This window comes from Aptenodytes patagonicus, chromosome 6 (genome assembly GCF_965638725.1).
Source record: "Aptenodytes patagonicus chromosome 6, bAptPat1.pri.cur, whole genome shotgun sequence".
NCBI lineage: Eukaryota > Metazoa > Chordata > Aves > Sphenisciformes > Spheniscidae > Aptenodytes > Aptenodytes patagonicus.
The window spans coordinates 63861666-63889631 of NC_134954.1; the positions used below are offsets into that span (position 1 = coordinate 63861666).

At 38.7% G+C, this 27966-nt stretch overlaps 1 protein-coding gene across 2 annotated transcripts; it reads right to left on the reverse strand.

Moving 5' to 3' along the window:
• HACD2 (3-hydroxyacyl-CoA dehydratase 2) lies at positions 1 to 27801 on the reverse strand. Of its 2 annotated transcripts, XM_076342981.1 has the most exons (7): positions 27657 to 27801; positions 20923 to 21040; positions 20553 to 20571; positions 15990 to 16078; positions 9806 to 9927; positions 8951 to 9129; positions 1 to 6597 (listed from the first exon to the last, which is right to left on the reverse strand). In XM_076342981.1, the coding sequence occupies exons 1-7, from the start codon at positions 27785 to 27787 to the stop codon at positions 6515 to 6517; spliced, it is 741 nt and encodes a 246-aa protein (XP_076199096.1). In that variant the 5' UTR covers positions 27788 to 27801; the 3' UTR covers positions 1 to 6514. The 2 variants fall into 2 exon arrangements, with proteins under 2 accessions (XP_076199096.1, XP_076199098.1); XM_076342983.1 differs by lacking the exons at positions 20553 to 20571; positions 20923 to 21040 and having other exon boundaries at positions 27657 to 27724.
• Between the last annotated feature and the right edge of the window lie 165 nt (positions 27802 to 27966).

Genomic DNA, 27966 nt, shown 5'->3' on the forward strand with positions numbered 1-27966 from the left:
TGCAAAACCAGACTTTTTTTTATTTAAAAGTTATTCTGAATTACACAGCTTCAATGGGCAGATAACAATACATTGTACAGTACATTTATTCTTAAGAATTCATATACTAGGACTCCAATGATAGTTTATTATGCAAACAAGTATCAGTTTAAAACATGTAACTGAGAATAACTAAATCATATGATTTTTAACACCAGTGGTACATAGTAGTTTTGCATCTTTCCACCAGCAATTTATTTCTTTAAAATCTGGCAAGCTATGGCCTGATCTGCAGTAATGTGTCACCAGGAACCTGGAGCACACTGGCCCATGAATGCTTATATCTGCCCCATGTTTGTACGCACGTTTATGCCTAGAGCAGATTTCCACATACCCTTTGATTTGACAATACTTTTTGCAGAGTAATTCAATTACCTTCAGATTGCACAGTTTACTTCTGGTAGGGCTTTGACAGTATCAACTGTTAATTTCCAGTCTCACTAAGTAAACTAACCAGCAATGTCTTACTTTCAATTTCACATCCATTTTCTTGCTGATACAAGAAAACTGTTCCAGTTTGCTAACTTCAGAACAGTTGAAGTGCTTTGTTTACTTCATTTAAATTGCACCAAAAAGCTGAGTAAGGAAACACATTTAATACTCAAACCAGTAACTTTCCCAGAAGTAGTTTATACACAGGAACAGAGGACTAAAACAGAGCACTTAGCCAGTGCATCCAGTTCCCCATAATCATGCAATAAACACCTGGTGGAGAACGAAAGGAACTTCATGTCATCAGCACACCAGACAAAACATTGCAGCATTTCCATTAAGTGCTGTTATTCTGCCTTAAAAACCCAACCAAACAAACAAAAAACAACCACAACAAACCCAAAACCAAACAACCACCCCCCCCAAAAAAAAAACCAACCCCAAAAAACCAACTACTGGATACCAAAGGAAAAAAGGAAGAAAGTTTCACATTTTGTCAACTCCCAAATATTCTTTGGGAAGCACAATGGTAGCTCTGTATCCTCCAGCACCTCTCCTCTTCTTGCATCTCATCTTTTTATTGACTGTCATTTAGTAGAGAAGACCAGCACTCAGTATCTTTTTCTAATCCAGTAAGTGAAGAGGTATTTTACCTGAAAAAACCTTTAACTAAAAGGCAAACCAATTTCTTAAAAGCAACCTAGTGTTAGGCTGACTGGAAGGCCCTCCACTTCCTACATCCTCTCCACAACTGAATTTTTCTGTAGGCATGCTAGACACAGAAGAAATAAACGGCTGACCTTTAAATGGACATCAACTTAAAACTAATTTTAAAGAAGATACCTGAAATGCCTATATATATATATATATATATTCTTCAGATTATCACTCACTGTTTTTAGAGTGAGACTAACCCACTGTAGTGCCCAAGAGGCTGAATGTAGATTACACAGCAAATATGATTCTGCCAGTTCAAGTGCTCAAACTAGAAAATGTCAGTAATAAAGTTTTTATGTACACTTGTTGTAAGTGATATTTATATATGGTGACTATAATATTTAAGAGTGCCTAAATGACAGCTACAGATGGTTTGCAGAAGATTGTGCAGACTGTCTGAAGCAGGAGTCAAAAAGACAGGACACAGTGTAATTCAGCGTTCACCATTCAGCTGAATAAGCCTCTGCAAAAACTTCCACTAATGAATTTCCCAATAGTAACATCCTCATGTAGTATCAGGTAATTGTGCTGGTTTTGACTGATGGGAAGAAGTGCTTGAATCAATCAATCCCAACTCTAGAAACTGAATCACACAGATATTCACACCTTTTTATTTTATACTCAGCACACCAGCACAGATCCTTCCTCCAGTCTTACGTCAAGAACTGCCAATGCTTTATTTAAGATGAGCCTTAAATACGATTGTGAAATTAATTTGCTTACAAACACAGAATCCTTATGCTTTTCAGACTTTTTAATGTTACCCTAGGTAACTAAAATTGTTTCCACACATACTGTTTTCAAAATGCAAAGAGGAAACACAAATAACCAGTAACAGTTATTCTAAGGCACAAATGGAGCTCAGCACCACTCTTCACGGCATAACATTTCAAAGAGAAGTTTTTAATTACACAGTAGTGCTAAGTCACAGCTATCATGCGTAGGACATGTGCTGACGCTGGGCATGACATTATTTCATCCCATCTGCAATCAAACAAAAAAGTCACTGTAGTTGTGCAATCTTATGACAAGCATATGCCTAGAACAATAGCACTCACTCTGCAACTACTACTCAGTTCCTATTAGAGGATTGTAACTTGTTATTTATAAGCATCAATGGCATCTAGACACAGTATTTAAATCTCTCTCAGGAAGTTTTAAAAATGCTAAGAACGTTGCCGTGGTAGCAGACATATTATATTTAATAAATGAACTCTGAAGTATTCTGTTGCATTAGTTAAGCATTCCACTATATTTATAATACTCAAACGATTTTGTTTTTGTAGAAAACCATCACCATCTAGAGTACAGATAACAGCAGAACAAAGAGCTCACATTCCACTGAGGATCCTTCAGGAAATTGTAAGTTTGAATGTTAACATAGTCAGTTAACATGTTGTTATGAATAGCTCTTTTAAAAGTGAAAAGCAGAGCAGTTGTAACAGTATCAAGTTGCTTAGTTCTTTTGTTGGAGTGCAAAAGTTATGTATGCCAAAAAAACCTTGTAAATTGCAAAGTACATATTATATACAAATTAATAAAAATACAGCCCTAATTCACATTTACAAAGTTTCTGCTTTTGTTCCTTAAACAGTAACAATACAACACATTTTGTTCAGAATTATTTTATTTGGATTATAGCAATTAGTATCACTGATCAGTAGGCCAAATCCAGGCAGAGAGCACAGAATCAATTTCACAAGGCAACAACACAGACTAGTGTTTTAGCATACAAACCATTTCACTGCATTATCAAGTAGAAATATCTTCCAAACATGCATAAAAAGTCTATGCTTAATCTTTCAGAGCTCCAGGTAATAGCAGATTTCTAAATATACAAAAAATACATTTAACTTATAATAATCTTAGTGAATCAGACTTATAAAATTACAATTTTATTCTTCACAACATAGAAAAAAATACAAAAATGACTGTATATTTTTCACCCAAATTTCACCAACATAAATATACATCAAAATGTATGATTTGATGTATACTCATGAAAATTTTAAGCTGAAAGATAGGCTTTAAGATGACACTGCAGATTGGTCCACACAAATGCCAACCTTTCTAGTGATAAATAAAAAAAAAAACCCAACTTTGATAGAAACATCACATTGTGAAAAATTACAATTTACCTGCACTGTAACCTGCATCTTACTGTAATTTACAATATGAACATTTCTACAATTCCAGTTGTAAACTATACACTGGTAAGAACCTTGGTCTTTTAGAGCGTAATGACTAACTCGGACAAAGCCAGCACGGCAGAACATAAAAAGTATTGTCGACTGAACCAGTCCGCACAACACAAAGACTACCAAAGCAGAAAACAAGGCTGCTGCGGAAGTTTGGTGATGCTGATGGAAAACATGCAAGCCAAATAAGTAGTCTGTGGGGGGGAAAAAAAAAACCCTCTAGATTTGTGACAACGAGTACTAATCAAAGCTTCTGTTATAAAGTTCACATAAACCACATTACAATTTCAGTGACAGATGAGGGGAAATTTGTTCTTATTTTACGAGGAGGAAAACACCCATACATGTGACTGAAGTCAGTATTAGGGAAAAACCCAAACAGTATTAGGGCATCGCACTACAGTTCTTGCTCAAGATCACTTTCCAGTGATTTTCACAGAAGCTAAACTTGAAAAAGCACTGCAAGCTGAAGTGCTGGAATTCTTGTACATACTAACTGCATGTTCATACTTCAGAATATAATTTTTAAGTCAACTTTGCTGATAAGACTTCTTACTATCAAAGCAATTTCTTTATCTTTTAAAAGGAAAAGTAACTCTGTTTTCTTTTAAAAGTCTGTAGTTTATTTGCATGTGTGGTAAATTAATATTGTCAATTAAAGTAAATATTCCATAATAAAGCTTATTCAGTAAAGACACTGGTTGTACAAGCCTTCTCCCTACTGGCAGCTCTCTCTGCTTTTCCGTAGTGCCAATGCTATCTAATACAGATCTATACTACATCCTTCTCATCTACAGAGCTATGAGTTTGTTTCATATAGGAATATTACACAGCCATTTTTTTCTCCAAATTGGACCAACAAATTTGAAACCAAATCTTTTATTTGGACACAGAAATCAAATCAAGAAAAGTTCAGGAGCTGAGCATCGACAATATCCAGTAACCCAAGTACATCAGGAAATCAGATCTTTTAGATGACATCCTTCAGAAATGCTAACTCCTTTGATAGCAAGTATAAGCAAAAGGAGAGGTTTTGTTCAGAGGTGGAAGTTTACACTTTTGAACAATGAGTTCAGTATAATGCAACATTTCTCAGATCACTACAACAAAGCACCACATAACCTAATGGAGAAATGAATTGAAATTGTTGCATCTTTGAATGCAAAACCAGTTTAAGGTTGTATATGGCCATAGCGTTTTTGATTACAGCCAATAACTGTCTCCAAAAGGTTTAAAATAGAAGCAAAGATCCTTATTGTCTCTTACCCTCTCCCTGCTTACAATAGTCCTGTTTGTTTTGAACAGGAAAGGTGTTATACGTGTTACTGAGCGCTAGGAAAATTCAGTCAGACTTTTTGATGGAGCCAGAGGAAATGAAGAATGCAAAGTAGTTTGTTTTTTTTTTTTAAATACAGCTCTGACAAACATAAACTAAAATAATTGTAAATCCAGCTCTCCCCAAGTGCTAGAACAGAGAGCCTGTGCCCTTAGTGCTTACTGGCTATGTTTAGGGAGAGCTGCAATGCGTCAAGCACAAGTAACTGGGACGCAGATTATGGGCCACGTCCAGGGGGAGGTGCTGGCAGGCACAGCACAAGACTAGTATTGCAGGTACCATGGTAGTGGTCACACCTCATTTATGCACTAAATCATGATGTTACAAGAGGGAAGCCAGAGAAGCCCTTGTGTTGTTGTCTAGTGGCTCTGACTGGGAAGACAGGACTATTCAACTATCAATTCCTAATAGAGCAAAGACCATAACCTACATTTCCTTTTGCCTTTGATTGGAAATCTGTTCATTTCCTGGCTCCCTTTGTCCCTTCCATTCCTCGCCCCCACGCCCCCAGTCAAAAGTTTGTTCAGAACTCGGGGCACTGCTCACACAGCATTAGTGCATTCCGCCTTGCCACAAGGTTTTCTCAGTTCTTTCATTTTCTGTTTCACCTTCCCAAGGGAAGGCTTAGCCTGAGAACTTAGAGAAAGCACCTAGGAAAATTGATCTTTCTATGGTCTTCTGCTCTTTCAAAAGAACAGATGAGGGAAGGCTTGTCCAATCTGCAAAAGCAGCATGTAACACATGAGATAATCTGCTTTCAAAGAAGGAGCTTTTACTTTGCAACACTTCAGAAGCTGAGTGCCTGGAACTGCCTGCTTGGATGTGCCAGAGTGATACGCATTAGTCACTTGAGAAAAGTTAGGTTGAGGAACAAGGCCCTCAAATGTTTCTACAGTAGACCAAATAGTCCTCAACACTGAAAGATGAGTACCACTGAGATAGTGGACAGTGATTAGGGATGATAATTTAAAGTAAAAAAGGGAGAACTGCACCTGTTTCTGGGTATTGTTTAGATTCATTACTGATATCACCAGAAATATTACAGTTAGTATTATATTTTTTTTAAATGTTTAAAAAGGTATGCAGTACTTAAAGGAGTTTTAATGTTTCAGATAAGCATCATAGCCTCTGAATTAACATTAGCATTTGAGTAATCACCTTAAACAAGATCTTCAGAGAAAACTTTCTGATCAGACACCCTACTGTTTAAATTCCTAAAGAACCACATTCCCCTCATTTCCCATAATTGGTTTCCTGTTCTTGTTCCCATCACCTTTTAAATATGCAACCTACATTTCTAAATTCAAACACTTTGCCCAGATTACATTGTCCACTGGAGTCTCTGACAAAATCCTAAAGTATTCCAGAGCATATTGTTTGCTTTCACAGCAATACATACAGTTTCTGGCATGCAGTCAAGCACTTAAAAAGAGGTATCAGTAATATAATCCCAATTCAAGCAGTTAGTGGGTACAACTTCATCACTCATACTGCAACCTTCAGGCATTTAGTAATAAATGAAAACCATTTAGCACATCATTTAAGGAAAAGGTAAAGGCTAACTGCCAAGCCATATAAATTTTAAAAGTTGTCTGAAGCACTGCAAGCGGAAAATTATTTCAATGTTTTACATTGTGGAATTTCAGTGAAATCAGATATATTGGTTATTCTTGCTAAATTATTGGTCTTTTACCTCTGACTTATTTTATCCTGGTATATTCTTTATAAATGTGCTGGGTATTGAAAATCTGCAGCATCTTGATGTTTGAAAAGTTCTGAAAAAGAGTTGGAATTACTCCGACTTCTTGTGTTCTTCAGTGTGGGAGAGTACCTTTCGCCTCTGATGTAGCATATGAAAATACAGCTGGGGAAAGACTGAAGAGAAAACAGACTTCAGTAAATAAAGTATGAAGTGAGGCTTACGTGTCAATGTAAGATGCACAGTCACATGCTCAAGGTCACCAATTCTCTATTAAAAGAAAACATGCTTATCCACCTTCCGCTCCAGTCATCTATTGCCTTTTATTCTTTCAAGAGAATAAGTGATATTGTCTTTAGGCTTCAGGTACTATTTATTTTTTGCTAGAGCAATCACATTTTTAATTAAATGCAAAACGTCTTATTTAACTCTGCAAGTACAAGCAGGATGACAAAAGTTTCCTGAACTGCACACACACAATAGAAAGAAAATACGCTGCAGGGAGGAAAAAGTCCTTCCAAAAGAATGACATTTCCAGATTTGTTTCGTTTCTTACAATCCTAGTGTCACTTTTTCAGGATCTAAGGAACTTTATACAAACTGGTGCCTCTTTTATCTCTTCTCTCTTTATCCTCCATGCAAAGCTTTTTCTCCTCCTATTTCTAAGACTGCATTACACAGTATGTTTGCAAAACAACAAAGTAGAGGATGGAAAACATACATACATAAACAGCAAAAGCTGAAATTTCCATGAGACACTAAACCTTTGTGAACCGTATGAAAATTAAACAAGGTCAGCATCAGCCTAAATTATATCAGTTACGCACGCAAAGTGTTCATCATAAACATCGGCCAAAGTCTACTTAATTTGTGTACTAAATTTTTTTTCAGGTCAACATTTTTTCTTTTGGCTTGCTTTACCCTGTAATTCATTTCCTGATTGTTTGCCCCTTATCCTGATTCACTCCACCAGTGTTAAGGAGTGAATACAGCTGTCCAGAGACATAACAGAATACAGTGCCATGTGTTTTCTCCATTAGAAGTCTAAGTAATGGGGATCCATTATATGAAAAGAATTTAATGACATCTTTTCTAGCAAGATGTCAATTTTGACAGCCAAGTACTAAATTAGAGATTTAAAGTGAAGTAAATAGTAAGATGCAACTATCAAGAATGTAAAACCTCTATTTTTAACAACAGTTTTCAAAGCTTGCTTTCCTTGTGATATTAACATTCCCAAAAGTTCCAAGATCTGCAGTGGGTTCAGAAGGCGTAACTCCTGCATAGGTAGCTTTTAGGAATGAACAACCAAACTATGGTGCAATCGGTGACTGCAATGAACATTGCTTTTCTTGTATCTCAGGAACACCACATGAATACCTTCATGTGAAAAGGCACCTAAGACTGCTTGAGTCCAAGCAATTGGTTCTAAGAGTTAATGTACCAATTCACAATAATAATTAAAAAAAAAAATTTTTTTCAAAAAGACTGCATTCAAGTTACACATCCAGCAAATGATAACGGATCACAGAAAATACCTCATTTAAGAGACAGCAATTTTAATTGAGAAAGTGGGCTAAAATTGTTACTTGGGTTCAATGTGGGTTCTCTCCCACGTGGCCTGTCAACTGTGATCTAGCTACCGCACAAAAGTAGTAAATAATACTCGTGGCTATTTTGACTAAAACAAAAAATATTATTCTGGCTGCTTGGAGTTAGTAACATCACCATTTTTGGAGGAGGGGGACAGAGAAACAAATGCATGAAAAGTGGTTTTTTTTTTTTTTTTTAAGAACAGCTGGAAAAACTTGTGAACATTGATGTCAGAATTACAAGATGGTTCACTGAAAGTGTAAGTGCTTGTTAGAGACAGCCACACTACTGAAATTTGTATCTTTGAATATGGTTTATCATTCTGCACAAACAAAAAGGTTCACGTAAAGACAGCTGCAGAGATAGCTAACAGCAGCAACATCATCACTACATTATTCTGCATGATAGATTTTATTTGCACATATAAATTTGCTAAAAGCTTCCATGTTCCTATTCCCCATTTCAAAGCAGCAAAGCCAAATCTTCATTCCATCTATAGAAACATCAACCAGAGATTATGTCAATTCAAGTTAATTCAACAGAAATGGTTCCCTACCCACTAATGCAAAAGCAGTGTTCTTATTCCTGATAAAGAACTAAATGTTTAGAAGCTGTTTTGAACTTTCTTCTCCTAAAAGTCTGTAAGTGGGGGGAAAAAAATATGAAGATGTCAACATTTGCCAAGAAGTACCATAGTTATTTAATATTCCAAGTGTAAGAGAAAAAACATGTATTATTGTTTTGCAGGTGTTGGTAGAAAGCAATCCCTGCAGTTTTAACTCTTTTTTCTTTAGATAATTTTCAAAATTAATTTTGCAAAATTAGTTATATGTATGTTAATCCCACAATTATTAGCTTTTCCTGTTACAGCTTTCAATACTAAAAAAAAAAAAAAAAAAAACCACAAACGACAAACCCTAACTCACTCATACTTACTTGGAATGTAAGAGATCATAACCAGGATCAGGAATGTATAGTAGTCAAAAGAAAAATTGTACTTGTTAGGTAAACTAATAGAATACAAGCCAGACTGCCTGACGAAGGGTAGTGCAGCATATATTGTGAGTAGTTCGCCCGAGACTCCCATTGGATACAATACTATAAACAAAGTGTACCTAGAACAAAACATTTACAGAAAGGATTAAAAGTTATGACAAACTCTGACAAAGTATTTGTTAAAAGCTATTATGGATATTCAAATTCTAAATTCTCAACTCAGTATTTATTTCCCTTAGCTCTTATTTGATTAGAACATGGCAAGGTGTGAACATTATTGCAAGATAAGTATTCAAATCAGCAATCAGTTTGAATTATTTAAAGATTACCTTTGAGAATCTGAAAACTAATCTTTAAAACTGCTCTCCCCCACCCCCCACTTTGTTACTTTGATTTCTGAACTCTTTGGTAGAGGTCATTATATTACTTAAAACGGGGTCAAACACAGTTGATATCAATGAGTTTACAGATTGTTTCAAGTACAACCCTTGGATTCAAGGGTTACTGTTAAATGTCAGTTTACTTACTGTTACCCCTTACTGCTAAATGTCAGTTTCTGATAAACACAATCAATTCTTAAATGGGACTGAGTTCTGACAAACTACTCTTTCAGCTTACAATGTAATAGATTTTTTTAAGCCAGAAATCTGCTGAAAGGAAGCTAGGAAGTCACATTCACAAACAGGGCAATTACCTCAAGGTAGAATCTAATTTTTTGTACTGCAACTATTTTACAAGATAAATATCCCTGTCAAATCAGTGCTTTAAGGCTATGATTTCTATTATGCCACCTACCTGGCCCATTTAATGAGATAAGGGAGATGGTTTAACAAGCTAAACGTATAAAAAGAATAACGGATTATCTCAGTGATTGTCCAGGCCACCACAAACAACAGAACGCTATCTTCAGTTTGTACCTGTAAGAAAGAAAAAATGCTCAATAAGAATTCAAGCATTACTTATTACTCACCAGACCCAAGAAAACCTCAAAGAAATCAATTCCCACGGGTTGCTTTACTGCACCATTTTAGAAAACAGACTCCAAGAATAAGCTTAAAAGCAACATCAGTAACGACAGTAAAAACTCCTTCTTATCATGCTCCATATTTTTCTAGTTGCTTAAGAACAGCTCTGCTTGGTGATCAGATAACTTAAGATCTCCCATTCTATGCAAGATAAATTAGTACAAGAAATCCCTAAAATGCTGAGAACAACTCATAACTCTTCCCATTCCTATACAGTACCAGCTTCTATTTCAGTCCTATGATTGCTTCCTAGTGCAGCAAGCAGAAAGGATGCTAAGACATTAGTCTAACACTTGGTATCTGGTTTAGACTTCATATTCTGATCCTAGTCCATGCTACTTCTGAGTAGAAGCACTGTTCTCCTCTTTCTACAGATGAGAAACTGGGTCCTAATCTTGAGCAGCACCAGAACAGCTAACACCAGGACATAGGCTAGGAGGAGAAAAGAAACAGAAGCTCAGACTGTCTCACCTCAGGTAAGCTTGACAATTATCTGCTTCGCTGTTCCTTGCTCCTTTTTCTGCTTACTGTATCCAGCATAGTTCCTCTAATGTTATATTCAAGGCATTATTATGTTTCACTGCTTTACACCTCTTAGAGCTTTTATTTCAGACACACGTCACTGAACGAGCTTTCACTCCCTTCATATTTTGAAGGTTAATCTTCAAAAGCATATATTTTAAAATTAATTATTAGATTTATTAGATTTGGGAGCATAATTATGAGGTTTAAGTTTCAGATGGAATAACTGATGAAGAAGCATATGGGGTCACATAACCCACACTACAAACTCTTGAGAGAGCAAACATGATTTTTATGCAGCCCTCCCCCTCCTTCCCTCCCCTTCAACAGAATTCTCAGCTGCATGAGTACCTTGAGCCCAAATTCAGTGGACCGTGGGAACAAAAAGAGCTCAACCACAGGGGCCTGCATTTTCTTTTTTCCTCCAACTCTTGAAAAAAGGGAAAAGGAAGTCAGTAGGTGTGGGTGGTACACTCTATTCATCTTGGGCAAAGTACATGTACAAACAAAAAAAAGGAACAAGAAAATATATGGGCAATCAGAAACCTTTTAGTAGGAGAGGACTGATCATATATTTGCATGTGAAAACGCTCATGAGGATTACCCATAAAAAGCTTTCTGTTACAGACTACAAACCCCAGAAAGATTTATACAGAAATCTCGGGATATCCTGGAATGTAGAGCTGCTGTTAATCTATATTCTGCTGCGTATAGAATTTCAAGTCACTTTCATTGCATTTTGCAGCAAATGCATCTTGTCCTTTTTCCACATGAAACTGATAATTTCCTTATATATTAATCCCCCTTACATCATCATAAAAGAACAAAATCCAAAATTTATTTGAAGATTTTCAGAGAAGAGACCAAATCTATTTTTACATTGCTACAGGATCCTAATCCTGTTTGGGGTCTGCTTTATAAGAAAGACTGACTTCTCAACCTGGAAAAGTTAACAGCACTTCACAGATGATGCTGTTCCCAAGAAGCAACATGCTTCACAAGCACTCCAGAGCTGCATCTTCTGGTCAAATCAGAAGTAGCAGCTTAGTGAGTTCATCTAAACCTATGCATCACAGATTTCACTGTACTTTGAAACCCCACTTCCTTCCCTAACTGTAGAAATCAGTAAAACTAACAAACAAAACACAAAAATTTGGAGCTTGAAGTAGCACCCAAGAACATGAGCAAGGACAAGAAACTGTGAAGCTAACAGTGAATGATACATGTAGAAGCAGAAAATCTGGCAGTTACAATCCAGTTCTATCACAGGACTTCTGTAACACGGCCTCCTCAGGTCTAGTCTTTCCCCACCTACTTTATTATTAGAACTGTGTTTAGAAGTTGTTAAAACAGTTCACACCATTATAAAACACACACACACAACCCTGTTAAGGTCACTTAAAGAATCACTGATTATGCCTTTATAGCTTTGTGTCCCTATTTAAGGAAGGAAGAATACTGGAAATTGGCGGTAGTTTTCATACAAAAGTGACCTATACAGTTTTCAAATAGTTCCATTTGGTGCAGTAAGGAACAGAAGACTACTGTGCATTTTCTCATGTTTTAAATACATTCCACTGCTCATCATTAAAAAGTATGTTTCTTACACACTAACAGGTCTGTCAGAAGTCTGTCACTATTAGAACATCTCTTCGAGGACAGACAAATTTTTCAATACTTCAAATAAAGATGTCTGAGATGCACATTATCAAACCCCTGGGAACTGATTTACAAAACAGTCTCTGAAGAGTCTCATTCATTTAGGCACTGCTAATGCTGCATTTGTATCACTCCTCTTCCAAGTTGAGGATAAAGGGGATAGTACATCCAATAAAGAGTAGACCCTTAATAAACCACTAAGCCCAATGCTGCCCTCAGAACTCAATGTCTCTTCCTCTAGTTTTTCATGCCAGTCGTTGAAGGAGGTGTTAGACAAAGTCAAAGCACATTTCACACTTTATTTACAATTTATTTGTCCAACTGCCTTAATAAGGGTTAATCATACCACGGGCATAATTTTTTTGGCATGTGTTTCAAACCAATTTATCATCAAGGAGGGTCCTGAATATACTGTAGCTTATCTTCAATACTATGAATAGCAGACAATGTTTGTTAAGATATAAGAGAATCCATAGCCTTTTACGATGCAAAGATGAGAATTGGGAATCGACAAAATAAAGCCTGAGAGATTTTTACTGTTCTCCTTACGCGCGAAAAGGGAAATTCTATAGATTTCTCCACGTTACGAGTAACAGTTTGACAAACTATTTGCAGAAAACTTCAGCTAACCACATAATTAAGTAATCCAGTGCAGAAGAGTAAAACCAGCAGCACTATGCAACTATAATGATGAAACAGCACACCTCCCTCCAGAGCACTGGTTCTCTGGTACATCTATTTTAAAAAAAAAAAAAAAAAAAAAAGAGGAATCTTCACAGTAGGCACAAAGGGCCTGACAGACATTTGTGTTATACAGTATTACTCAAATTTTACACAGATGTAAAGCAGTGATGAGTCAGGCTTTTCAACTGCACTCACCCATTGAGAGGTCTGAACTTTCCAGCGTAGACTTCCTTTACTACAACTTAGTCTTAAATATCATAAATTAAGATGCTCTTCCCTCTTTAAGTATGCTTTACTACTGACTGAATATGTCAATTCACAACCGCAGATACTGGAGTCTTAATTACCAACTCAATATGCTGTACATGTCATCTTCACACCACCCCTTTTGACTGTCTGTTCTAGAAAGGTTCCTCTAAATATATACTATACTTATCTGCAACTTATCTGTAACTGCACCCAATTGGATAAGCATTAAATCACTGCTGACACCATTTTTTAATTACCCATCAGAACTGGGTGCGGAATTATCAGAATGGAACTCTACGAAGGCCTGCCATGATGTCACCAGATGATCTCATTGTTCACACAAATTAAAAAAGACAACTTTGAACTGAAGGGCACCTTCTGCCTACTTTCTTCTAGCCCTTCATGCCAGTCCGCTCATTCCCTTCCCTCCTTTGTAGAAGAAACAGTAAAATTCACCAAACCAATTCCTTTCCAATGTAATGACAAAATGATTACAAGTACTGTATTACATGCCAGGCCCTCCTCCACTAAGCTAACAGCTACTCATATGGTAGAGGTAAGGGGAATCTCATTGCTACCCAAAGTGTGCAGTGCTTTAACATTTGCCATGCTTTAACATTTATTATAAATACTTTCATATCGAATTTAACAACACATCAGCACTAAATTCAACAAAAAGCACAAACATGTTAGTGGCAAGAAGCATGCTTCAAATCACATCACGTATCTAGAAGTGTATTCTGACAGAAAGGAGGGATGCAATACAGATGTTTCTTCTTTTAACTATATTATATATGAAAACAGTCTGGAAAAGCAAAATACTGAACAAGTCTCACTCAGAAAGTTAAAGAGGAAAACTGCGTTTTATTTTACAAGAACCTCATCATGCAACTGCATAGCTTACAGGTTCCATAAAGCTGTGTGAGAATTTAATCCTGGACTTCACCATGGAGCTCACTTGTGCAGACAGCCCTTTAGAAAAAGTAGAACACTCGTGACACTTTCAATACATCTCCCCAGGGTGAGACTGCATGCTCTCTGGTTGGGGGGAAGGGGAGGGGTCAGAATACAGCCTCTTCATTTGATTTATTTGCTCTAAGTCACAGGTGAAAAACTCATCACAGGATTCCTCATCCTTACCATTCTTATGCCCACTTTCTAAGACATTAAAAAGAAGTAACACATAATACAGTCTCTCGCAAGACTTTAACCAAAAGACCACACAAATGTGAGGAAAAAACTCGTGTAAATTGTTGAAAGAATCCTTGTTAAAAAAAGCCTTGTTAAAAATTGAATGTTAGGCTGAACTTGTTGCTCACATTTTCTCCCATTTTGCTGGTTTTCTCTGGTGAGAATGTGGGCATAAGTTTCAAAAAACCTAACCCACAATCATTTTACAGACTTCCCTTTGATGTCTAACAGACAACACATGGAATAATTCTAATCCATGCAATCCAACCTTTAACATTTGGGTTACTTCATAACCAGGAGACAATTCATAAAAACCGATTATCGCTGTTCTCTATGAAGCACCAGGTACCCCAACATTATAAAGGTAACAAGCAAAAACTACAGGCATGTTTCTTTAAAAATATTTTATACATGTATCTAAAATCTAATGTCTTGGCATTACGGCTTTTTTTTGTCCAAAATCTAGTATTTATCTCCAGTGAATTAACAGAGTCTGGAGTACATTTATTTGGACCAAAAGTGAAATCCATACAGAAGACAAATATTTACAAGATTTTGAGTTTATTGAGAAAAATAGCATTCCTCCACTTTAAATAGCATGAAACTAAGGCTCCCCACAAACAAGCATCATGATATCAGAAAGGACTGTTAATTATTAGGAACTACAGTGACTTATGTTACTCTACATGTTGATGGACGCTCTGATGACAGGTTTGGAGTAAGGAAGAGAAAGCAGCTTCCCTGAAGACTTGGTAATGCGACAAGCTCCTCAAGACATTCTCCATGTCAAGTCACAAAAGGTCTTACGCATATGACACTAGATGACTATCACTTATTTCAGGCAGCCATGCTGACACTGGCATCAAGACTAATTTCTTTCTTTAATGAGAAGATAACCAGTAAGACTGGTTGGCTAAAGTAACAGCACAGATGCGGCATATCTGGGCTACTACAAGGTATTCAGATGACATGAAAGAGTCAGTCAGCATGATCTGTATCAGTTAAAGCATGTTTAGATTTTAAAATAACTGTCAGGAATAATTTTCAAATAAGAATGCTTCCAAAAGAGTCTGCAGAGATTTGTACAGCAATATTTGGTGTGGTAAGCAATGAGAAAAAACACGCAGGCCCCAAAACCTACCTACGCCTGAATGTAAGAAAAAATGAATGAAGGACAGAGGGAAGATTATCCTGGAAAGTGATAATGGAGAACATCCAGGCATTGCTGTGCACAAACAGTTCAGGGGGAGCTTCCACATGCAATGGTAAAGAAAGCAAATTGTGTATGAAAGAGGGGGCAGTGAGGAGATTTTGCTATTAATTATGGCACTAGTGAGATCAATACTAGAACGCTGTCCCAAGTTCTGGGTTCCATATTACACACTGGAACCTCTTTAACTTTCAGTAAGGACTGCAAAATCTATTCAGGAGCTAGATGTCTTACAGTGAGAGAATCAGACCTCAGTCTATTTGATTGTCAAGAAAAGATGATGTCAGATTTATTTTTATTTCTTTTGATCCACAGAAATTCACATAAACAATTTCACATTAGGGTACAAACAGAAGTCATTTTAAGGAAAATAAGACAGTGATCAACACTTGCTTTTCACCATGGGTCATTAGTTTTTCTATTTTGTAGCTTAACTTACCTCTTTTACACTATGTGTTACTGCCCACGTCAGGAAAACCCTTGACATCACTTGGAAAGCAGTCAGAACAACAGAAGAGGGAACAATGCCTGAAAGATATTTTGCAATTAGTAAATATTTCTGACTATCGGGGTGGGAGGTGGGGGTGGGGCAAGCCAAAGTCCAGTTATTTGAAATTTTTGGACGGAAAGCATTTAATTTTTTTAATTTGAGAGTATGAAGTCTGTCCTGTGGTGTGTTTATACAGCCTAATGCAATGCAATCCCCTGACAAGACTTTGTGCATCAAAATGCAACTAAAAGTAATCGGTCTCGTTGCAATCATAGCACATTCCTTAATACACAAAACAGCCGAATAAGATGAGACAACTTCAATCAATCAGCTTTTGGGAAACAGTCTTTCAAATAAACTGTGTTTGATAAAAATATCCAAGATTACTCTTCATTACCATGATTTAGAAAGTAAAAACAATAAAGATGTTTTGCACAGTATATCCCAGAAAACAGGAAGCAAAAAGCATAACTACTTTGAAGAAACGCTAATCTAGCCCATAATCCGATAGATACAAAGTTTATAATTCCTTCTTGGGAATACAACTTTTTTAAACAAACAAAACAAAACCCAAGGAATAGCTGATGCATTGGTAGGTACAGAAACAATTTTGCAAGGAAGCAGATTTCACTGGTAAGAAAATTTCACTAAGCAAGTTCTGAGGTGCTGATTAAACCGCCACTAAAAGGATCCTACACACCCAGGTCTGACAGAGCAGGAATAGTTTTAGACTGCAAGATTACACAAAATTTCTAAACTTCACAGCACAAAGTTTTATTTTATTCCAATAGCATGATGAAGACAAATGCAAGAGCAGTTGCAGCTCCTAATACACAGTAAAAAGTGCTTCTAAAACTAATGCAAATCACAGCAAGCAACACAACAGCCTCAGAAAGATGTAAGACCAAATTGGAAAGTGAAAGAGAAAGAAAGAATAAAACCCAAAAGCAAGTTTTATTAGAATTATTTTCAGTCACACCATCATTATGTTAGTCTTCTTTCTGAGTAAAAAGAGGGAAAAATCCTACAGAGTTCTCCTCAGTTTTATCGCGTATTGTTCATAATCTAATTTCTGTTGTAAAACTTCAGGGCAGAATTTCTGTTACTCAGACAACACAAAAGGGGGTGCTATAAAATCCCACAGTCTGTACTCATTAAAGGCTCACTCCTACAATATAATAGACCTTTTCTTTTATACAATTTAGATCAACCCTTCCTAAGCAAGATAAACTAATGTTCTTGCAAAGGAATCTATAAATAAGCCAAAAAGACTGTGTAGGAACCATCCAAGATTATCTCACAGGTAAGACAAACAAGGTTTTTCATTACAGCTAAGACAATGCCAATCTATGCCGTAAACAAATGACTTGCCAGCTACAATTTACGTAAACTTTACTTGCTTCTAATTATTTACTCATTGCACTTAAAAGGTCCCTGACAGACAATTTTAAACTTGGTACTTTTAAAAATATCTGTCACCACTTATCCAACGCTGCATGTGCTAGAGCGGTGCTTGACAGGGGGCTCAGGTCCAGAACCAAGCAGCAAGTAAGCCATGCCCAGACCTCTTCCAGATCCTGGACTAAGCCTCCCACCTCCAGCAGGAAATCCTCCAACTCCAATCAAGTGGTTCCTCTCTCCCAGGGAGTTCGCGACTGAGAACAGGCTGTATGCATAGCTTACAGGTGGAGCCATCGTATCCCTCCTAACTGAGCAGGCTAAAGCAAAGTCAACCAGTGCTAACTTTGGCTTACCAGAGGGTTACTGGTAAGCATCGCTATAGTAGGAAGGCTGGTACTGTAGTGATTCTGTAGGCTGGGCCTGTACTCACCAAAGCCTTCTTGCTTTTCTTCTCCATTCCCTTCACAAACTCCCTGTACTACTCTTGCTTCTTCATTTTGGTGGCTCCTATCACCTCTTTCCACACCAAGTTCCTCCAGGCAGAAGCTATTCCATGTTATCAATGCCATTCATACACTTGGCTTCTGTCTGCTACATAAGTCAAGGAACTGCATGTTCACTTTCCATTTGCCTGTCCTTCAGTCTCTCCTCTTAGTCTCTGGGTTACATGTTACCTCATCTCCATGCAGAGCCCTCCTTCTTCACTTTTTAAATCTTTGCCACATGCCAAAGTTCTGTTCTCAATCATGCTTGATAGAGACATTCCCCTATCAATCCTCATATTTTGAAGAACTTGCCTCACAGATGCTAACATTTCAGATTCTACTGAAAAGATGTGTAGAGAAAAGTTACGCTGATACACACAGCCATCTGTCACAGATAAGCTCCTCTATTGACAGAGAATTACAGCTCTAGTTATAGCAATTAGTTTAGCAGGGGCAAAGGAATCTGCAAATTTCCTGTTTCTCCTTTTACCAGAGTCAGTAGGACTACAGCAGGCAGCAGCAGTGTATGCACCTGTGCAAAAACCCCTCATTTTATTTAGCTGACAAATGCTTCCATTAACAGGGGGGAAAAAAAAATCCATGGGCAGTTATAAAATAAGTGGGATTTTTGTAAAAAACTTTGTTAGGGAAAGCAAAACGATAAGAGTTATAATGGTATAAAATATTGCAACATTTCACTAATGGCTCTCTTCACTAATATTAAATTGTGCAACTGAGGATAACATGGGCTAGATGGATCCACACCTCAAATCAACTGAGCCAGGATTATTAGCTTTGCACACAGACAGGCTGGTACACTCATCTTGTCTGCTGTTCTGCACCAGCTTGGAAGGTGAAACACAGGACTCTCCTGCTATTCACTGATTTGTGTTGACATATAATCTAAAGTGTGAGGAAAAGATAATCCAATTAAATTTTTTTACACTCTTTCTTAGATTTAGTCCTAGTAAACATTGGCATCTGCACACAAGTTTAGCTTAAGAAAACAGTAGAGCATTATAGATTTAGGATGGTAAAATAGCATCTTATTTGCAAGTTTTTTTGCCCCGTGTTCTGAGATTTAACTTGTCATTCTTGCCACTTGTTAAATTAGACTTCAAAAAAATCACATTTTACTATTAATTTTTTACATTTTTTTAAAAAGTAAGTATGGTTTATTCTGGTAAAAAACAGTAATTTAGATTTAGTAAAATAAAACTGTATTGGAAAGACTGCCTTGGCAGCATAGGCAACTATATGATACATATAGTTTATTCTGAGAAGCCTTTACGTTAATTTGAGGAGTACAAGATCATTCATTTCTTGGGATGATCTGTGCACAGTCTACAAACTGCCCTTTGTAGGGCAGTTATAAGATAACTGCCTTTATAAGATAACATTTTCAGACTAACTGAATTAATCAGGAAGGTCAGAACTACTTTATCAAATACAGAATTAGACTGCCCTCTGCTGACAAATTTATGTATATGATTTTAAGTTTTCCAATGACCACATTTGGTTATTAAAAAAAAAAAAGTATCTTTTGCACAGGAATTCAATACAAACCTACTTGTGCTATAGTGATACACCCTCCAGTATGTAGGTTGTTTGTACGATACGTGAGAAATAGCAGGTTTGTAGCTGCAGCTTTATGAACCTTAATGCCATCTTAGTCTTTAAATAATAGCTAGCAAACATTCAGATAGGACCTCAAACACTTATATTTAAAATCACAAGACCAACTACCTGAACATAAGACCATCTCTTTGTGAAGACTGGATTGTTTAGAAAAATCAGAGTTAAGCAAAGGTATGCAGACAGGCACTGCTCTCAGAACATTGGCTTTAATCTTGTAGAGATTGTGACACATCATCTGTTCCACGAACAAAACATCCAAATGCTGAGGCCAAACTGTTCACTACTCATGATGACTAACAAACCAGACAAGATGCAATCCTGTCACCCAGATGTGAGACTCTACAGGTTGACTGAACCACGACACTGCTACTGACCCCAGGCCACATATACACAATTGAGTTCCTGCTACCAAGCTAACAAACAAGCCTCATAGTACAGGCTAACAAGAATTGTCGAGTCAAGACTGAAGTAAATCTTACTCTCCCAAACAGTTCCATTAAAGCACAGCCGAACCTGGGATACAGAGTGGTTACCCCTTCCTAATTTTACAATGCGTACCTATGCTCTATGGATGTGGGCAAAGTTCTAGTGCTTGAAATGTTATTTTTATTGGAATTTAAGTTACTTCCAGCTAGAAATATTTTTTTTTTTGAGGGAAGACAGCTTGGTACAGAAGATTATAGGATGTAGAGATGGAGAGTAATGCTCTACTATAAAACATTTATAAACTGCTCTAAGATTTGTAGCATTGGAAGGATCTAGATAAAAACAGAATGTCAAGTAACTGAAAGCCTGTTACACTATTTTCCTTCTTGTGATTTAACTTGTCAAATTATTTAGTAAAAAACTGGAATCTACTTCAAGCAAAAATTAATGAGTTATGCAAGAATTAAATCTAGCAATTCACAGACCATAACATTTTTAATGCTAATATATTGCTAAAACTGCGGTATTCTATAAAAATAAAACTGAAAATTTGCAAGCTTACCAAATGCACAGTGCAGAATCTAGAACAAAAAGAAAAATTCAATCACTAACATTTCAAATGAAGCAATTCAGAAACACATTTAGTTTTGTCACAAGAGCTTAAGATTCAATATTTGTATTTCGAAGATTAAGCTTAATATTCAGCTCTGCTCCCCAAGCTAAATAGCAGACAGTAAGCTCCCTCACCAGTTGCTAAAAGGAAAAATTCAGCATTTGTGTGAGGCATATTTCTTATGTTTACCTTCAAATCACTCTATAAATGCTAATGAAAAAACAGGTACCTAGACAGCACTGTTCACAGGCTGCCTTATCTCTCCTAAAGAAACACTCATGCAAATATTAGTAACTCTAGGGAAGAAGACTACACCTACCTCAAGCAAAGCTCCAGTCTGGAAGAATTTCAGGGGCTTTTCTATTGAATAGTAAAGGCTATGGTAGCTACCTTTAGCCAGGTATGCTCGAACTAGACCAACTGCAATAACAAGCCATCTGAAAGAGAGGAAAAAAAAAGTCTAAGATAAGGAGACATTAAGCGGAGCATAAATACAAAGAAATCCTTAATCCCTCTTTCGGTATCTGAGAAAGCAACAGGCATGTAACTGTCCTGGAAGATACTAACTTTTTGCCTACCCTCTGCAAAACCGAACACATTAAATATTTGGATTCTCTGCAAATTTATCAAAGTTAAAGATTATGCATTTTTTAAACATCTTTCAGCACCAACATGGTACCAATATCTTTAATGTCTAAGTTTATTTTTCAGTGAGCTGTATTTAATTTAGTTATGGAAGGTATTCACGGCATTTTAAATAAGACTGGCATCACGTCTTGTTTAGTTTAAGCAGAAAACCATTTACTGCTACTCAAAGATCTCTTACCATACCATAACTTAAAGAAGTATGACATAAACAATTAAGATTCAGAAGGCATTCATTTTAATGTTTCAGTTCAAAGTAAACCCTTAGACTTTATGACAGACCATCCAGCTTAATTGCTAGCATATATTTTATGAGAAACAGTTATGGATAAGTAACTGCAAGAAAACTGAGCCTGCTAAAGCCTTGAAGGCAGCGATGGCCATTCCTGTCCCAGCTTTTCTTTTTAAGCAATAAACATATATAGGCTTATATAAGTAGTGCCTATATAACTGCAAATATACTATATTATAAATATATATATAATATATACTATATTATAAATATACTATAAACAATGTGACCTGTTAACCTTGCTGATTTTCCCCTCAGGTAATTTAGGAAGCAACCCTACAAATTTTTCCTCCAGTCCTGGCTGATGCAGTAACATCTTTCAGTACTGTCTGAAAGATGTTCAGTACTTTACAGCTGTCCAGAGTCAATGTTCGCCCACAACCTCAGAAATTCTTCAGTGAAGTCTAGGACAAGCCACAAAACTAAGGTGGGTACACCCTGGTAAACCACTTTTTAATTTGAAATTAACATCTATAGTTAACTTTAGTTTCCAATTGCTTGTGGCAAACATGGGGAGAAGGGGTTGGTCAATGAGAAGTGGGAATCCTTACCAGTGGCTCCCAAACTTTTCACTGACAGGCTCATCCTGGCTGTCTTGCCCTCAGCTACTCTTAATGCTACCCTACTTTACCTCCACCTCCCTCCAAACCCAGAAGTGCTGTTACAAAGCTTGTGCTAACAGTCACCAAGCGTCTCTGCTAACAACGGTGCACCTCAGTGGAAGTGTGTGTAGACATGTAGAAACTCCCCTAACTATGCAATAGCTTTGTACCCTTTGGAAAAAAGTCTACAGCTGTGGTTTTGTAACAGGGAAGATGAAGAAATTCCCTCAATTTACAGCATATTAGATGCTTACAAGTACCACATTAGTTTAGGTATTATGAAGTATATACAAATATTGTCCCAAATGTAATAGTTGGTTGAAATACACTGTAAAGTTCAGATTTTTCAATAATTAACTCTGGCATCCAAGTTTGTGTTCATAACATTTGTTAGTACAACTGAAGAAAAGCTATGTCACTTCTGCCTGAACTTCTCAGAAGACTAGCACCAAAGAAAAGCGGGGGGGGGGGGGGGGGGGGAGAGAAATAAGGAATGAGAAACAAGCCCTCCCTTTTTTCAGTAGTGACAAGCTATTTCAGTTAAAGCTGTCTTGTGAAACCAAAAGACAAACATTTGCCAAGTAATTGCCATTTACAAAGAACAAATCAAATTAATTTGGTATTTGGACTTCAGCGTAGAATAAATCAGTAAGTGCTATAGTATTAAGGACTCTCCCTTGCAACACTGACTGCTTCTCTTTTAGGATAGTAAATCAGAGCAGGCTGACACTGTTCTGTTCATATCTGTCAAGTTTCTCTATTTTTCCTAAACTTCCATGTTTGTTGAGAAACTTTGCTGAATTAAACAATTTCTCAGGTTACACAAGATACCAGTTCTTCATTGTACCTGCAAACTGTTCTCACCTTAACCAAGCGACTGGTAAAGTATGTGGCTCCCAGAGGAGCTCCAGCCCCTTGCTCATCTCCACCCTCCCTGCCGGATCACCAACTCCAGAAAGACTGTACTTTCCATCACCAAAGACCACATCCCTCTTTTAATAATAAAATTACTGTCCTTCAAAAAGCATTTAATACAGATCAAAGTATTAATCTGCACAAAATTAAAAGCGGTGCCTACTTTGTGTTGAAGCTTTTAATACCTCTGTCCTGCTTCTGTGATTCTTAAATAATTCTTCACCTTCTATGACTAGAGAAAATGGAATAGGAGTAGGTGAAAGCGAGGAAGACCAACTGAAAAAGAAACTCGGCAAGAAGTTTAAAAGGGCAGCAAAAGGCACCACTGTCACATGGAAGCTAAGCTGTAAGTTAGTTTTTCCAGCTTTCTCTGACCTAGACACTAAAGTGTACCCGATATACCAGCTGGAGTTACATTTCATTAAATTACCACTGCCATGCACATAAACTTTAAGCTAGACTCTTACACTCTTTGATTAATCCAAACTAAGGAAAATAAATACTGCATACACACAATTTTTTTACTTTCAGTTGCTCAGACTTGATAAGCAAGCTTCATGCTCAGGTCCTCAGTTTAATTCCCTTTATTTCTCTTACAAATTATAAAGAGGTGTTTTCTCATGCAAAGTTTACTGAGGTTCTGCATCATTTATGCATGAGATTACAGCAAAGCTATGCAGTGAATGAACCTGAAAAGGGAGAAGTGTACTTTGACTCTCAACAACCAGTCACTGAAGACGTGGACAATGAAACTTAAGACACTCTTTGCTCAACACTGATAACACGAACCCTTGCGAATTCAAAAGCATTACATTAAGATCTATCTTGTTGAGTGAAATCCTTTTGAAATTCATTGTTTATACCACCATCAGCTACTTCTACCAGAAGTACTAGTCAGTTAAGGCACTTGACTAAAAATAAGAAACATAATCACATTTCAAAGCAGCTTATCAAACATTTACACTCAACTCTAACAGCATGCCCTCCCTCCCTGCCCCCCATTATTCAGTGATTTCAGTCAACTACAGTTCTTAGGAAATAATTTCTGTGCTGCATCTATGCCTCCAGAATGAGCTTTCTATGCCAGGTCAGGCACGGCTACATGACTTCACACTGTGATGGGAAAATAACAGTTTGACTGAATGCAAGAGAAGAGAGATGCAATGCTTTCTACATCTTAACACTTTGAACCATCGTCAAAAAGCTGAGCAAGTACAGCTGAGAACCAACTGCAGGACTGGTTATTCCCTGTTGTGTCATGTTGGCCCCTTTTCTGAAAGAAAACACCCAAGCACGTGAACCAAATGGTAAGTATATGCAGCTTCACCTAGGGATCCACAGGTATATATACTTTTTCTACTGTTTTGCTCTTGCAAAAGCCATTGAATTACTAGGAATCCATATACTACATGCACTATGGTATAAAATTAGAAATAAGATCTATTCTTTTTAGAATCAATGTTTTCTTTAGCTAAGTCAAGATAAATGCAAAGTAAATATAATAATTATGCAGAGATTTTTCAATTGTTACTTGATCCATTTTAAATAAAGCTAACAGCTAAGGCAACTATGATTTTAAAACATTTACTCTACCACCTCTTTATTGCACAACAAAGCTGTTGTATGCTTCAGTTTAAAAGCCACCTTTTTGTAAAACAAAACCAAAAACCCACTTAAAAAAAATTCTTAAAAATGCCATGTGCTTTTACAGCATCACTTCATCATCTGGGCACCTTCAAATATTTGGTGTTTTCTTTCCACAATTCTCTTTCCAAGGCAGTGCTGTCTGAGAAACTAAGTCTGAGCACTCTGATTGACACGGGGACACTAACTAATTACTGCCACCAGCTGTGTATCAATCTTTTCATTTGAACAACTGAGCTTCTGCCAACCAATTCCTGAAAAACTACTTTATTATGAAGTCTTTTTAAAAGAATAAAATAACTGAGGTTTTTTTCTAAGCTCAACATTGTATATTGTGGAATTTCAGCAGTGTCCAGGGGAAGCACAAAATCCTCATCCATTTGAAGACAAATTATCAGTCAGAGCCCTCAGTGACCTACCCCAAAAGAATGGCAGTGAGTGACAGAAGAGATATGAACCCCGATCACAGGACTCTTACGGTAGCTCCCCAAATTGCAGAAATCATCTAATCAAACATGTCCAGAAAAAAGCAGCTCATGTTAAAGCACCATAAGCCACATCCCAAGACTGGAATTTTCTAAGAGGTTTGGTATAAATCAGGAAAACAGGCAACATCATGATCAAGACTTACGTGACAACGGGAAGCTAAATACAGATTTATGCTATTTATTTCTGAGTTTCTAACACTTGGATTTGTTTTAATTTTTTCTTCTGAGGACATAGATATTTCATATGCTCAGGCACTTGCCTGCCATGATAAAAAGTTCAGGACCTTTAAAGAAACTCTCAATTTATACCGCAATTTCTCTCTCAGGTTTTTGAGGTATTTCATAAATGTAAGTGAATTAAATATGAGCAGCCCAATAAGCAGGCAAATGTTTTTACTTCTAAGAAGAGCTCAGAGAGGTTAACTTCTTAACATCGTGCAGGGACATCACAACAAGACTGAGGAGACCTCCTGACTGCCTGTCCTGTGTTGTATTGCTCATGTAATTACGTATTTCTGAAACAAGAGATTCATTTTTATCAAACTGGTGGGTAATTATCATTCCCCTCTGAGTGAAATACCCTGCAAATATCACATGGAGCCACAAATCTTAGCAGTTCCACTTCACAGCAACACGCCTATTGGGTAATGGGTGTAATGAGCACCTTACAACTGAGCTCTCCCCTCTCAGCCACCTTTGTTCCACAAAGTGTAACTACCTTAAAAGCTGAAATAGCACCAGCTGTCACCAGCAAAGACAAGAATCATCATGTCCAATTGCCTTATTGAAATAAATCATATCTATACTAATTCTATACTAATCTTCCCCAAAATTAGTGAGACTAGTCTGTTTGCCTGACTCCTCACCCGCCAGGATTTATCTAGTGGAAAACAGGCTCATTTGGGATCCATTTTAAAGGCTCTTGTTTCTTCCCACCCAAATATCCTCAGTCTTCCAAAAGATGATTTTTTTTTTTTAACTGGATTCCAATAAGACTCTACAGGCTTTTAAAAAAAAAAAAAGATAAAAAAGTCTCCTTTATAAAAATTTTGAGAGTCCCCAGGTGTCACTATTTTTATTTTTGCACCTAAGAACACACCCAAGCATGCACCAACCGGCCCAAGCCTCCATTCTGCTACACAGGGCAAGAGCAGAGCATCAAGCTGGCCTAGGAGCTCACGCGTTGCAAGCAGCAGCTTTCAACTTCACCCAAAGTATGTACCAGCTGAAGGGTTTATGGGGAAACCTCACAGGGCTCTAAAGGGTAACAGCTTTGCCTTCTTAAGTACCACTGCGGATAAGTTCCCTGCATCTAGGTTCACCTCTACTGAAAAGCGCTGGAGTCCACACCACAGACGTGGTGAGGTGAGAACAGTGATCTATACAATCACCTGCATGAGAAAATCGTTGCAGAGCAAATTAAGGCGTCAATTATAAAACACAGCAGTTCCCAGAGAACATGCACCCGTGCTGTTCTGCTTAATTCGTTTTGGAAGGGGCAAGTGGAAGAAGACATGCCGCAGAGGGGCTCGGCCGGTGCTGAGCAGGCTCACACCCAGGAGCTGCTGCCGTCTAGCAGAGGCCTCGCACAGGCAGGGCAGGGGCAGCACCAGGGACACGCTCCGAGGGAATAGCCAGGCACCGCACCTTTACCAGCCCTGGCTTATCGCCATAGCGTATGATGGAGAGAACCGAGAAAGCAAGCACAGCAGCTTTACACATACGCACAAGAAGCCCCTCTCCAGCGTGAGAAGCAGCAAGAGAGGGTTTTGGTTGCGTTTTTTTACCGTTATCGAAAGCGTGAGGCACGACCACTGATAGCACGAGGGACACATCCGATACTCGGGCAGGCACGGCTCAAGCTGCATGCACTGGAGGGGAGGATGGGGACAGACAAGAGAAAGGGCACAGCGACAGAAAAGACCTAACGAGTTCGTCTAGTCCAACTCCTGCGGCGGAGAGCATCTCCCCTCCCAGCCCTGCCCCGACCCCGCTCCACCCGCCGGGACAGCGCCGGGGCCGCCAGCCGGACCCGCAAAACCGGGGCGGGCGCAAGGACCCGCACGCACGCACACGGCTGCAGCCCGTCCGCGCGAAGACTCCCCCGCCGCTCGGGCACCGCGCGGAGCGCCGCTCCCGGGGGGCGCCGCCTCCGACGGGACGGGCTCCGCCGAGCCCGGCGGCGCCGGGGGCAGCCCGAACCGCCGCCGGCAGAAGGGCCATAAGAGGCGGCGGCGGCGCCCGGCCGACCCCCTGCCCTGCCAGGCGGAGGGCAGCCGGCGCGGGGAAAGTTTCCACGGTGCGGGGGAAGGCGGCGGCGGCGGCCGGAGGGACGACGGCGGCCCCTGCCCCGGGGAGGCGAGCGGGGCGCCGAGGGGAGCCTGGGCGCCGGCAGGCGGGCGACGCGCCCCTGCCAGGGAGACCCCCGCGAACGGCCGCGCCCGGCGGCCCCCGCGCGCCTCCTTACCCCGCCGTCATCACCACGTTGTAGATAACGAGGTAGGCCGTGGCCAGGGCGCCCGGGCCCTTCCTCCGCCGCGGCTGCTGGCTGCCGTAGCCGTTATCCGCCCGGCTGCCGCCGCTGCCAGACGCCGCCATGTCGCAGCGCTCCCGCGGCCTCCGCCCGCTCTCAGCGTACGGCGGGAGCGCGGGGCGGAGCTTCCCCCGGCGCCGCCATCTTGGAGGCGGGCAGGGTGCTCTGCGCAGCCGTCGGCCCTCCCGCCTCGCAGCGCCGGGAGCGGGAAGGAGCTTGCGGGCGGCGGCGGTCCCGCCGGCCC